The 13,201-nt window shown below is 39.1% G+C and overlaps 1 protein-coding gene across 1 annotated transcript; it reads right to left on the reverse strand.

The window, feature by feature from the left end:
• Positions 1–6,169: 6,169 nt before the first annotated feature.
• LOC121767749 lies at positions 6,170–7,603 on the reverse strand. The gene is made up of 2 exons (XM_042164077.1): positions 7,201–7,603; positions 6,170–7,119 (listed from the first exon to the last, which is right to left on the reverse strand). Exons 1-2 carry the CDS (start codon positions 7,533–7,535, stop codon positions 6,273–6,275), a joined length of 1,182 nt encoding a protein of 393 aa, XP_042020011.1. The 5' UTR covers positions 7,536–7,603; the 3' UTR covers positions 6,170–6,272.
• Between the last annotated feature and the right edge of the window lie 5,598 nt (positions 7,604–13,201).

Genomic DNA, 13,201 nt, shown 5'->3' on the forward strand with positions numbered 1-13,201 from the left:
CAATTAGACAGCTGGCATACGGAGGCGCGACCAGCATGTTCGACGAGTACCTCCACATCGGCGAGACGACTGCCCGAGAGTGCCTGAAGTATTTTTGTCAGGGCGTTAGGGAGATATTTGGGGATAGGTATCTTCGGAAGCCTAACCCCCGAAGATTGTCAGGCTCTGTTGGATATGCACGGGAATCAGCACGGGTTCCCGGGGATGTTAGGCGGCATAGATTGTATGCACTAGGAGTGGAAGAACTGCCCCGCTGCCTGGAAAGGGATGTACACGACTGGTTTCAAGGCCAAGAATCCCACGATGATCCTTGAGGCAGTAGCTGACTACCGTTTGTGGATTTGGCATGCCTATTTTGGAGTAGCCGGGTTGAACAACGACATCAACGTCCTCCAGTCGTCGCCGCTTTTCAACGACCAGTGCATGGGCGTCGGTCCGACCGTCAACTTCGTCGCCAACGGCAACTAGTACAACATGGGCTATTATTTGGCAGATGGGATATACCCGATGTGGCCCGTCTTTGTGAAGACGATCAGGTGCCCAACAGATCAAAAGAAGATATACTTTGCACAACGTCAGGAGGCAGCGCGCAAGGATGTGGAGCGGGCATTTGGTGTGCTCCAGGCTCGATGGGCGGCAGTGAAGGGTCCAACACGGCTGTGGTACATTGACAGCATCGCCGACATCATGTACGCATGTATTATCATGCACAACGTGATAGTCGAAGATGAAGGTCCAGCACTGACTGATTGGGCCAATGATGATGCTGATGCTGCGGATCCAAACCACGGCGTGGCCACCAGCAATGTCCGCATGGGGATACCCCATGACGAAGTCGATCGAGTCCGTGCATTTGCCGACATGCGCCAAAAATAAGCCCATGTTCGACTCCAGAACGATATTATTGAAGAAGTATGGCAGCGGAGCGGTCGTCGTTGAAATGTATTTTTTTAAATTTGGTGAAGTGTACTTTTCTTTTTTTAATGGAATTTTTTTCCCTATTTGTGTCGAAATTTTATTTCTGTAAATTGTTTAATTCCGGAAATTGTTTAATATGTGAATTTTTGAATTTTTTTAATGTGAGAATTCCTTCGGGAATTCCGCAGGGGAATTCCGCCACTGTGCAATGGGAAGTCCGTATGACGTGGCAAGGGGTCCGCGGGGAATTCCACGCCACTGCTGATGCTCTAATGAAAAGAGCACACGTGGGGTGCGTGGGGATCTTGCTCGCCCCTCGGCCGCACCTCCTCAATGCGAGCAGTTTGCCTGGTGGAGACCTTGTAACGGGCCTCCCCAACATCTCATCTCGCCAAGATGTGTCCGACCCAATGTTGGCTCGTTGTTGTATATCTTTTGATTTCCCTTTTTCTTTTCTATTACTCCATCCTTTCTACAAGAGTGTGCACTTTTTTGGGAAATTATTTTATCTATAATGAGGTGAGAGTCATTCTCCACTAACAATACTTTAATTACTTTTTTTTCTTTATATCTCTCTTTTTATCAATCGTGCATTAAAACACGTGATCAACCAAAAATGCATACTTTGTGCGAAAATAATATTTTTATTTCATAATATTACCTCCTCAATTCCATAGTAGTGGAGGCATTTCTTTTCGATACAGAGATTAAGAAAATTGTGTTAAGTGGGTTAAGTAAAGAAAGAATAAAGTAGGAAATGAAAAAGATAGAGAGATAAAGAGATGATTAAGTAAGAGAGAGTAAAATAAGTGAGAAGAAATGTATTGATTTTTACTAAAAAGGAAAATGAGAGACTAGACAACTACTATGAAACGTACCAAAATAGTAAAATAACTCCACTTTTATGGAACGGAGGGAGTAATATGAATATTAAAATTAAACTACAATTACTACTACATTTTATTGCACAACACAAAACTTTCATTTTTAGATAATACGGATTTGTTTTTACAAAATCATGATTTTAAAAATGTGGAAGCTATTTATAGATCGTTTTTGGTAATCCTTATTAAAATGAGCTAAAAACTAACTAAAAATTACTTCCGAACTATCTAAAATTATACTACCGTAAAGCCCCTCCCAATAATTTTTTCTGCATCCGCCACTGGACATGTAATTTCTGCCACATTTTTGTTAGCAACTTCTAATGTGATTTTCTAATAAGTTTTGGTACTTTATACGTAATTAAAATTTTGTCATTATTTACAATTTCTATTTTTTATAATATACAGATTTATCATTATCTGTATTAATTAATTTGAAAATAATAAAATCAGACCCTTTCTTCCTTATAAAACTCATTTTCTGGTGTTTTTCCGTGTTTTTCCCTAATTTTTATTTGTTTTTTACCTTGATTTATGGATCAATTTTATATATTATGAAAATATCCTAATTTTCTAGTAATAATTTATGAATTTACACTGCCTTAATTTCAAATACTATTATTAATAAAAAAATCCAAGGATTAAATAGCTAATATCACATGCTTGAATATTTTCAAAATATTACTCATGTTTCAATTTTATCATGAATGGCAAGAAACTATGCAAATTTATATCTAAAGATTGAATGTTCATATGATGTTAAAAATTTCAGTTTGAGCTAAACTAAAATTCTCAATAAAATATCAATAATAAAAATAGTTTTAAAGTTAGGCTTAGAGTAACAAATTAGTTCAATGATATATAATGAAATAATATTTTAAATGTCAGTGTTTTCAAGAAAATAGTTACTGTAGCATTTAAATAAATGTGACCTAATTTTTATTTTGTGTGTTGTTGATTCAGATTTTATTACTTAAATAACTTCACTTTTTCCATATTTTTTTTGTGTTTCAATGAATTTCCTACTTGATATATGTATTGTTACCACTAACTTGAAATAGAGGGATATAAGAATTTTTTTTTCTGTACAAATATTGACAAAACTTTAATCATGTATGAAGTACCAGAAATTATTAAGAAATCACATAAGAAATTGCTGACAGAAATATGACAAAATTCATATGTCAGCAAATTTAGGGATTGCCAAAAATGACCTTCAAGCTATTTGAGCATTTTTTTCCGAGAAGTGGCTAAAAAAACGTCATTCGTGATTATATTAATTTAACGTTAGGGTCTTCTTACGCTATTTTTTTAAGAATATGTGGTGTCACAGACCAAAAAATTTGGGACATTTGAGGCAGTCCAATCTTTGTTTAATTGAAGAATTAATTATAATGGGTTCGAACATTTTTCTAGCTTCCCACTGCTAATGGAATCGGAAGCAAGTAGTGTTGTAAAGGTTGCCTTCAAGTACTTAGTAAGTATGTTATTTATTGATGTACTGTCAACTTGTTATCATACTCCATGAAATAATCCATTTAACAAACAAATCCTAAAACTATAGCTAAATCCAGTTACTTATAATATAGCAATACAAGATAAGCTAATACTATCAATTTCCAAACAAGCACCATGTCAGAATGGATTGAGGAATAAGGGAACTCAATACTTAATTGTTAACTATAATTAAATAATAATCATTAGAGATTTAAATTAAGGGCTTAAATCATCGATCCCGGAATGTCAATACGATCAACAACAAAAAACGTCAATAAGGGTATTAAGGTCAATTTACAACAAATTAGTTGTAAATAACTTTTGAAAAATATCTCATAACTTTAAAACGCATATAACTTTCTCGATTTAAATTATTTTTTCGCACAACATATATCAAATTAAAGATAATTTCATAAGGATTCTAACGAGATCTCACTTGCATATGTTCCGATGTCAAAATTTTCAATTTTTTTGAAATTTTCAATTTTTTCGCATAGCAACAAATGTTCAACATGATATATAAAATATGTCAATATAATACATGTAAAATGTCAATATAAGCACTGTGTTAACATTCTCAAAGTATTGTGTTGACATTCTCAAAGCATTATATTGATATTTTCGAAACACTATAGTGACATTTTCATCCAAAACCTTAATTTGGTAGTTTTTTTTTATCTTTTTCGATTTAATTAATAAAAATTAAAATTACACGTGGCAAATTGTAGATCACAAGTTTTCTAAAATCCTATGATCTTAAATTAGTTGTAGTTAGTAATTAAATGATGAGTTAGCAATTGATCACCCACCTTGATAAATATGTACGATTTATTGATATATTAAGCCAAACTAAAATCAACGGCCGAAATTGAATCTAAAAAAATCATCTTTATATTTAGAGTTATACATGTAGGCCAGGTTGGCAAGTCGCATTTTGCAATTAATTAGATTGAAAAGTCAATTTTATTAGTCAAGAGTTGATCTAGTCTTAGAAAATAGAAGTACCAATGAAATCGGTGATGACGTGCGTTAACCAGAATTCATCCGAAATTCCAATCCCAACTAATACTATAAGGTAGTCCATAAACCAAACAAGTTTCAAAGCTAGATAACAATATAAATATCTGAGTGACCAGAAATCAATTTTGAGCATGGATTCTTCACCGGCGGGGGTGACTACCGAGCTCCTTATCTCGAGGGAAAGGGAGGTGGTTGAGGATGTGATTTTTGCACAGCCCGAAACAAGACAGATTCCTCATTTTGGATTACTAGGAATCCACTGTTTGGACCATCGGGTGTTGCTGATACACTTTCTGCTGATTTTAGAAGCAAGGAGAGAGGCCTTGTCATGTATTGTACATTCTTATTCGTTTGATTTCTGGTCTCTCTTATATTGTAATCTAGCTTTTTGCTTTATGAACTACTTCTACTTCTACTTCGTCCTTCCATCCTTCTAGATATTATAAATTTAAATAACAAAATTTCTTATCAGTCAGATGTGTTTTCCACCCATGTATAATGGAGTGTAGGAGTAGTACTTAAATTGCAGAATCATAGTCCATTGCAATTAGATTGTAAATCATGTTCATATTTCAACACATTGCAATTTGCAAATGGAATACAAATCATGTTCGTATCTCCAACCATTTAGATCCAACTTTGCAGAATCCATAGTCATTCTCATCTAATAAGAAAGTAAATTATTCTTCATAACCAAAACAAGAATAATCTCGAACAGAGATTACGATGATTCTTGGTAAATTATCCCTTTTGATATAACTTTTGAGTAGTGACTGACAAAAAAAAATTAAGAATTGTGTGAAAAGAGAAGAACAACGTTGTTACTGTGACTATGTGATGATGAAATTTGGGAACTAAAAGAAATTGGGTAGAGAATTTGATTAAGTAGTGGGAAAATTAAAGAGGAGACAATGAAATACTTCAATGAGAGGCAAGACATAGAAAAGACAGCAAATGAGTAAGTGAGAATTGAGAAAAATATGACTGTTAGTTATAGCTCATAATAAGACGCTCTCAGATCAATTCTCTATGTATCAATACCTAGATTACTAGTAGTTTTTTTTTTATTTTGAATTCGATTATTTTAATATTTTATTTTTCAACAGTGTCTCTGCTAATCCAATTATGCCCTTTCTGATTTAGGAAACTCTTGAATAACATAAACGTTAAGTTTAGAATAACGTGAACCCCTCAATCTATTAATAGCATTTTCATTATGAATTCTCTAGTTCTCTCTTACTTTATCAATTGTGCATTAAAATTATAATCATTTTAACACATTACTTTTATAGAATATGCTAAAATGAAAATAGTTTCTATTTTTTAAAAGACGGGATTGTTATGTAAGTTAATACCAATTTGTATTGTATTAAATTTAAGGGACTAAGAGTCATTTCATAATATATCGTGTCACTTATTTTTACCTTGGTGGTATTTTTAGCTACTTAACAACAAATATACTTGTTTATCTTTAATCGATTTTACCTAGTGTTATTTAGTGTGAATATAAAATTTAAATTTTATAGGTTTATGTAAATATTGAAAATTCAACCCAAAGAAAAACTAGCCCCTAAATTCCACATCAATAATTGGTGTGGGAACACGGTAACAATTGATGCATCATGTTTTCATATAAGATGTCATTAGCTCTTTAACTCTTCCATTGCGAGTTAAACTTGAGTTTATGTCAAGTTATTTTATGTTTGAATAAGCCAGAAATATGATAGTATATGTTCAATTCAAATCCAAGTTTTCCCATTTTATGTCCGGTTGTGCTGATTATCGTTTTCTTCTCCGCCTTTTAAATTCTTCTCTAAATAAATTGATTTTTATATTCTTGGAGAGAGTGGTGATGACACAAATACTGAATTTATAGACTCACATTAATTACATTACATATACTACATACAAGTATAATCAAGCATGTAAATCCATGACCAAGAAGTAAGTGACCTATGCCCACTTAGTGTTCAGCTTATGAGAATGTTTAAAATCACAAGAAATGAGCACACTCCCATCCATTCTCCTCACATTGAACCTCTCCACCAAAACATAACATCCAAACTCATTCCAATCAACATCTTCTCCTCCCAATTCCTCCACCTTATGAATCTTCACTTGTGTCTCCTCCCCTCCCATCCAACCTCCTCTCTCCTCCTCCCATTTCATCCTCTCCACCAACTCTACTCTCAACCCCACTCCTTCTCCTCCGCCGTCTTCACTCCTAAACCAAATCACTCCATCCACCGCGCTTTTCCCATTCCACACAGCTTTTCTGATCCCACCAACAAACACCTCCTCCTTTTCAACCGTAGCATCAATCACTACTGAATTAATCCCATTATTATTACGATCGCGGCAAATCTTGAAAATCGGTTCCCATCTCTGCAGCAGTATAACCTCATAATACATGGATTGCTTCACTTGATCCCTCAACGACCCATCCTTGACAAACACGAAGGGAGTGTACCATTTCCCAACCACTCTAGATGAGTCCAACTCAAGCAGACTAGCACGGAGCCTGGCATCAAGGCCTCGTGCTTCACCCAGTGTGAAGGTGTTTGGCGTCTTGGTTTCGATGGTCCAGCCCTTCCTCCGCAGGAAGTCAGGAGGGAAACCATCCGATACAACAGACTTGGCCACGAACTCTCCCTTGGAGCTGCCAAAGGCGTTGTATGGAGCAATATGGACCTGCTGATACACGTTGCGCGGATCCAACGGCCTCGGCTTCACGTCAGTGACCCAGCGGCAGAAGCAGCAACTCACCTTATCTGCTTCTCTTGAGCAGGTCAACGCTTCTCTGTGAATCAACATATATTAATTAAGCAATCTGTACATGTGATCAAATAAAAAAAAATGATGATCGATGTTATTAGTATACCCTATGCGTTTTCCATGGGGAACAATGGCGTAGTAGCGATTGGACGACAAGGGGCGGTTCAGGGCAGGGATCAAGAATATTGGATCGTGAGATGATTGAGTGGGTTGGCCGATGTCGTCGCTGGTGTTGGTGGTGGTGGTGTATTGAACGATGAGCTCCTTGTCTTGAGGGAAAGGCAGCTGTTTGAGGCTGTGATTTTTGAACAGCCCGAAAAAGGAGTATCTTAAAGATTCCTCGTCTTGGATGACTAGGAATCCGCTGTTCGGACCATCGACTGCTGCTGATACGGTTTCTGGTGATTTGAGCAGCTGGGACAGAGGCCTTGTCACATACATTCTTCTTATGAGATTTGATTTCTGGTTTGACTTTGGCCTCAAATATACTCATATATTGCTCTCTAGCTTTGAAATTTCTTTATGTTACTATATTATATAGATGGGAATTTCGGATGAATTGCCTCGTTACAGATAACGCACGTCTCCAATTTCAACAATTTGACCTTTCAATCTAATTGTAAATGATAAATGCCAACCCAGCCTACTGTTTTTATACGAGATTTGCATACTAAGATGACTCTTGACCTATATAACGTGCTTAGTTTGGCTTAATTACGTTTATATCAATAGTATTTTATACTTATCTATCCGAATTACGGTATTCATAATTCATGAATCTGATACAACCACTTGTTGTTTTTGTTTCACTAGTCCAGCCGATCAATTGAACTATTTGACTAAATCAGCTTTCTACCATTTTTAGCATGCATTCTGGTGATTCAGATCTTCTTTATCCCAACAGTATTTCCATCTCACTAATGAATAATGTCTTTATAAAAATAAAATTATTACTCATAGTGAGCGTTATTACCAAAATAAAGCTTAAAAAATCTAGCTATCACTATATAAAATCAATAACAGTACATACTGTATATACAGCAATCGATTAAATTCGCCACCGAAATCGTGCAGCGGTCAACTTGCTAGAAAAAAAAAATGAAAAAAGAGGCTGTATATATGTCAACGAGCATGCTGCTATTCAAATTTTTATTTAGAAGAATAAAAATGTGCCATAGCGACGCATCACTGGCAATGCTGGCATATATTTCACAGGTAATATTTGAAATTCAAAATTCCAATGCGTAAACGTAATAAACTAATACGTCTAATATAATGCATGAGTATGTAAGTTAGGTTTTGTTACCTGCTTTATTTATTGCCCATACATAGCTTCTTAATGGACTAGTAAATTTGTTGGTGTTCTTTTTCAGAAGTGCAGATAAAAGTTTTTAATTACCATGAATTATAATAAAAAAATACTAGTGCCCATGAATTCAGAATGTCTCAACTCTTTTGGCTGATCCATGCAAAAAAGAGAGCATTGGTATTTGGTACTACGTTTTCGGTCAATTAATGAAAATGTAACTGAAACACGTTTTTTTTAACTTAGACGTAAGGCTCGCAAATTGTGAAATTGAACCTTACCACTTATATGTATGTTACAAAACAGAAAGTTGCAACGTTAGTGCCATAAGAGCATCCTCATCCGTGCTCTTACCAACGAGCATGGATATGGGCCTGAACCCACTTTTACTCCCTGTCCTTAGGCAAGAGCACAACACTCATATCCGTGCTCTTCCGCAAGGACAAGCTCAAGGGTCATACCATTCTATTATTCAATTTAAATAAAAACATTTCCACAATATTAAAATACATTAAAATTACCCGGAATACTATTACAAATTATAAAAAAAAAAATTACATAATTAAAATTCTAAAAATTAAGTATTACATAATTAAAATCCTAAAAATTAAAAATTACATAATTAAACTCCTAAAAATTAAAAATTAAATAATTAAAATTCTAAAAAATAAAAATTACATAATTAAAGGCTAAAAATACCCCGTGGAAGACTATTCATCCGGCTCTACCCCCAATGTTCTTTGGAGACCCATTATCATTGCCACATGCGATCGAAGTTGCTCGGGAGGTAATAGTTGACCTATCGGCCAATTTGAGTTGGGCCAAAAACCCCCCACAACGAGTTGGTGGGGGGTTGAGGTGGCACAAAGGGAGCGGAAGCGGATGGAGTCGCGGCGCAACGGCGGTTGGCCGTCGACTTCTTCCTTCCTTGCGGCCGGCGTTGAGAACTACTCGGGTCGGCGTCGGGGTCGGGGCTACCAAAGTTAGCTCCGGCGAGCTGGGTGGACACCTCATCGAAGCCGGCGTCGGATAGGGATACCGACCTCGACTGTTTTCCGGATGAGCTAGAGGAGGATGATACGCCTCCCCTATACTTCGGATCCACACGCACCTCCTACCAAACATTGAGGTACTTGAACGGTTTGTAGTGTTGGGATTGGTAGGTCGCCAACGCGGCATACTCGTTGGCGACCTCGCTTCTGCCCTTCGCCGCCGACCGTTTTCCGGATGAGCTAGAGGAGGATGATGTCGACCTCGCTTCTGCCCTTCCCCGCCGACCGCTCTTCCTGGAGGTAATACCCCTGGAACTTTTGGATTTCTTCGTTGGCTCTGTATATGACTTTGCGCACCATACTCTCGTTGCGCTTGATTGTTTCAGCTGGCCGGTTTTGATTGTACCGGCGATAGATGCGCCACCAAAAATGGTCCCCGGATTGGTTTGTGCCAATCTCCGGATCTTCGGAGATAGACAAAAACGCTTTGAATAATTGATCCATCTCCCTCGGAGTGTACGGGGTGCGGACACCACGAGTAGGAACATGAGGAGTTTGAGAGCCGTCGCTCCCTCCCGCTCTAGGTACGGGTGGTTCGGGTGCCCACCCGTATTACCGCTCGGGGGCATCTTGGTCGTCCACCGGGTAAGGCCGATAGCCACCCGGAGCTTGCGAACTTTGTGTTTGAGGAGGGGCCAAAAATTCTGTTTCCGGACTAGGAAATTGTTGCGAGGCGAACCATTCGTGGTTCCAACGGCGGGTGTCGAAGGGGTGATCGCCGGAGTCGGACAATTTTTTGTTGTAAGAGTGAAAGAAAGATTGAGAATTGTAAGAATGGAAATGAGAGAATTTAGATGAGAATTGTGTAGTGTGCTGTGAAATTTTTTGTGTGGAAGTGGGGGTATTTATTGATGAAAATGTGAATTTTTGAGGAAAAAAATTGAAAAATAAATTAAAAGTGTGGAGAAAACGGATATAATTTTTTGGGAAGTGGGAATTTTTTTTTATTTTTAATCGAATTTTTAATTAAAATCTGATTTTTTTTTAGAAAAAAAAAAAGAAAATTGCCAATGGTATTGCCGTTGGCCAATCAGAGGAGGACACGTCAGCTGCTTACTGGCACAGACGTGCTCAATGCATCGAGCAGCGCCGTGCCAGCGGCGGACAGCGGGTGTCGTGCCGCTGGCACGGACGGACAGACGTCGTCCTTCAACCGCTGCGGATGCTCTAAAGAACGTGCAAACGAAACACTGAAAAATATGGAATAGAGAATCGGAAGTGTTGTTTCAGTTGAAATAGCGGATACTTGCATGCACGCGCAATTTAGGTCGAAAGTGCCATGCTAGTTTATTTTATTAACGGTACCTTTAATTCATTAAAATAATCAATTTTTATATAAAAACGATCAATTTTATTCATACGTTTATTCATTTGAAATCATGTTACTTTAATTCATAAAACTTTTAGTATAAATGAGTGAATGATTAAAAAATAAAAAACCATAAGTTGATTTGGGTGAAACGGGTTGGGAAAATTGAGGCGGTCGAGAGGGCGACAGGGGTCGCATCCGGAGATGCAATGATGCAGCAGTTAAGGAACGATATTTGGAGTTCGGTCATATACTTCTTGGATGTTATGAATCGATAATATCAGATTCCGGGGAAAAAGATACAGACAGCCAACATACATCAATAATTCTACTACATCCAAAACAAACAACAAACTGTTTCATCTCTAAAACATAACATAATTAAACTATTTTATTTTTCACCATGATCATCAGCTCTGTTCTTAAAAATCCATTTCCAAAGCTTGCTGCTTCTGCTCCTCTGCTTCAACCCCCTTTCCCTTTCATTCATAGTAATCCTGCAAGAACTCCCCGAAACCCCACTTGTTCTCAAACTCCCAACAATCTCAAACTCCCCATCATCAGCTCTGCTCCTCCTCCGCTTATCCTCACACCACGAATCCACCTCCAGCTCAATAAACCCCAAATCCCTCTCCTTAATCGGATAAACACAAAATCTATCCAACTCCATTTCATCATCTTCATCATCATCTCTAAACCCATCACAAAATTCTATATTCTGACCACTCCTCCGCCTCTTCCCAAACAGCCCCTTAATCCGCGAGAATCCACCGCCCTTCTTCAGCCCCGCGGAATTGCTGGTGCTTCTCCGGAGAGAGGAGGAGCCACGCTTGTCGCTGTCGATCAAGAAGGACATCCTCCCAACATCCGCGTTGCTGCAGGAGTTGCGATGGAATAGCGTCTGAGAGCAGGAGCAAGCGGAGGCGCGGCGCTGCCCGCAGTCGGAGCAGACCAAATCGAGCAAGCGGTCGCTGAGGCAGTGAGGGCAGATTCCCGGGGGAGACGGTGAAAAGGGGTGTTTGTAGCAGGTCGAAGAATTTGCTCTCGCTTTCATGGCTGGTGGAACAGAGTGTGTGGTTTGAGGGAATGGAAATTGAAGCATGGGAAGTGAGAAATATATGTTTGGAAGAAGTAAGTAATTAATAGTGTCACGAAATAGGTTTGGAATTTAATTTTTATTTTGGATTGAAATTTTGAAACTCCAATCATAAAGAGTGGAGAGACGAGGCTACTAGCATGGTGGTGGTATTGGTGGGTGGAAAGTGGCGTTAACTTTACGTTTCTTTTCGATCAAAAAACTGTTGGTACATTTGTTATGATTTATTGAACTTGCATGTGTGACGGTCTCATATAAAATTCATTTAGTAAATGGGATAACCGCCTTAAAAGTCATCAACTTTGCCCGAATTCTGGCTTTTTGCACGACCTTTAAAATTGGCGTATAAAGTCACCAACTTTGTCGGGTCGCTGGTATCTCCCAAATTGACCCGACCCTGTGTTTTCCGGCAACTGAGTGTCCTATGTGGCATGCCTGAATGTTGACGTGGATGGCATCGGAAAATCGTAAAACGACGTCGTTTCCTGAGTGTCCAAATTATGAGTATTCCCGAAATCGGAATTCCACGCTTTCTCTCTGCGCCATTTTCCGGCATATCGCACCGCCGCGGCGACGCCAAGAAGGAAGAGGAAGAAGACACCATTAATCCTGCCGTCTCCGAGATACAACAGCAACTTCACTCCCTCTTGGACTCCATCTCCCGCGTCGAAATCCTCAAGGGCAAATGGTCGCTCATAACCACCAAGCTCACATCTTTACACCACCGCCTCTCTGACCTCTTCACCACTGCCGCCAACAACAATAACCCCCTCTCCTCAAACCACCTCCGCTCCATCTCCGCCACGTGTTCTTCCGCCGCCTCACTCTCCTTGCTCTGCCACTCCCCCACTCGTTGTCAGCGAAGCTCGACGCCCACACCAACGATCTCCAAGTAATCGTCAACAACGACTTGCTCGCTCAAAACGCCGACGTTTCGCCCTCCGCCAGGAGAGCTCCGTCCTAGAATCGCTGATGAGCCGGCTGCAGATCGGGTCCACCCAGTTGAAGAGCTCCGTCCTAGAATCGCTGATTGGTTTGTTACAGGAAGACCCTAAGAATTTGCTGATTGCGGTGGCGCATGGGATTATTTCGGTGCTCGTGCGCCTTCTCGATTGCAGCAGTTCCTCCGAATTGAAGGAGAAATCAGTGAGCGCGATCACCAAAATCTCGACGGAGGATTCGAGCAAGCACGATTTGCTGGCTGAGGGTTTGGATTGCTGAACAATTTCTCCCGGGGAGGCTGGCCTCGACGGGCTCCGTGAAGACGTCGGCGACGCCGGCCTTTCCGCCTTTGAAATCCGACCTTTCCGCCTTTGATATCGGTGATGTTGACATAGCCGGAGG

This window comes from Salvia splendens, chromosome 15, assembly GCF_004379255.2.
Source record: "Salvia splendens isolate huo1 chromosome 15, SspV2, whole genome shotgun sequence".
Lineage (NCBI taxonomy): Eukaryota > Viridiplantae > Streptophyta > Magnoliopsida > Lamiales > Lamiaceae > Salvia > Salvia splendens.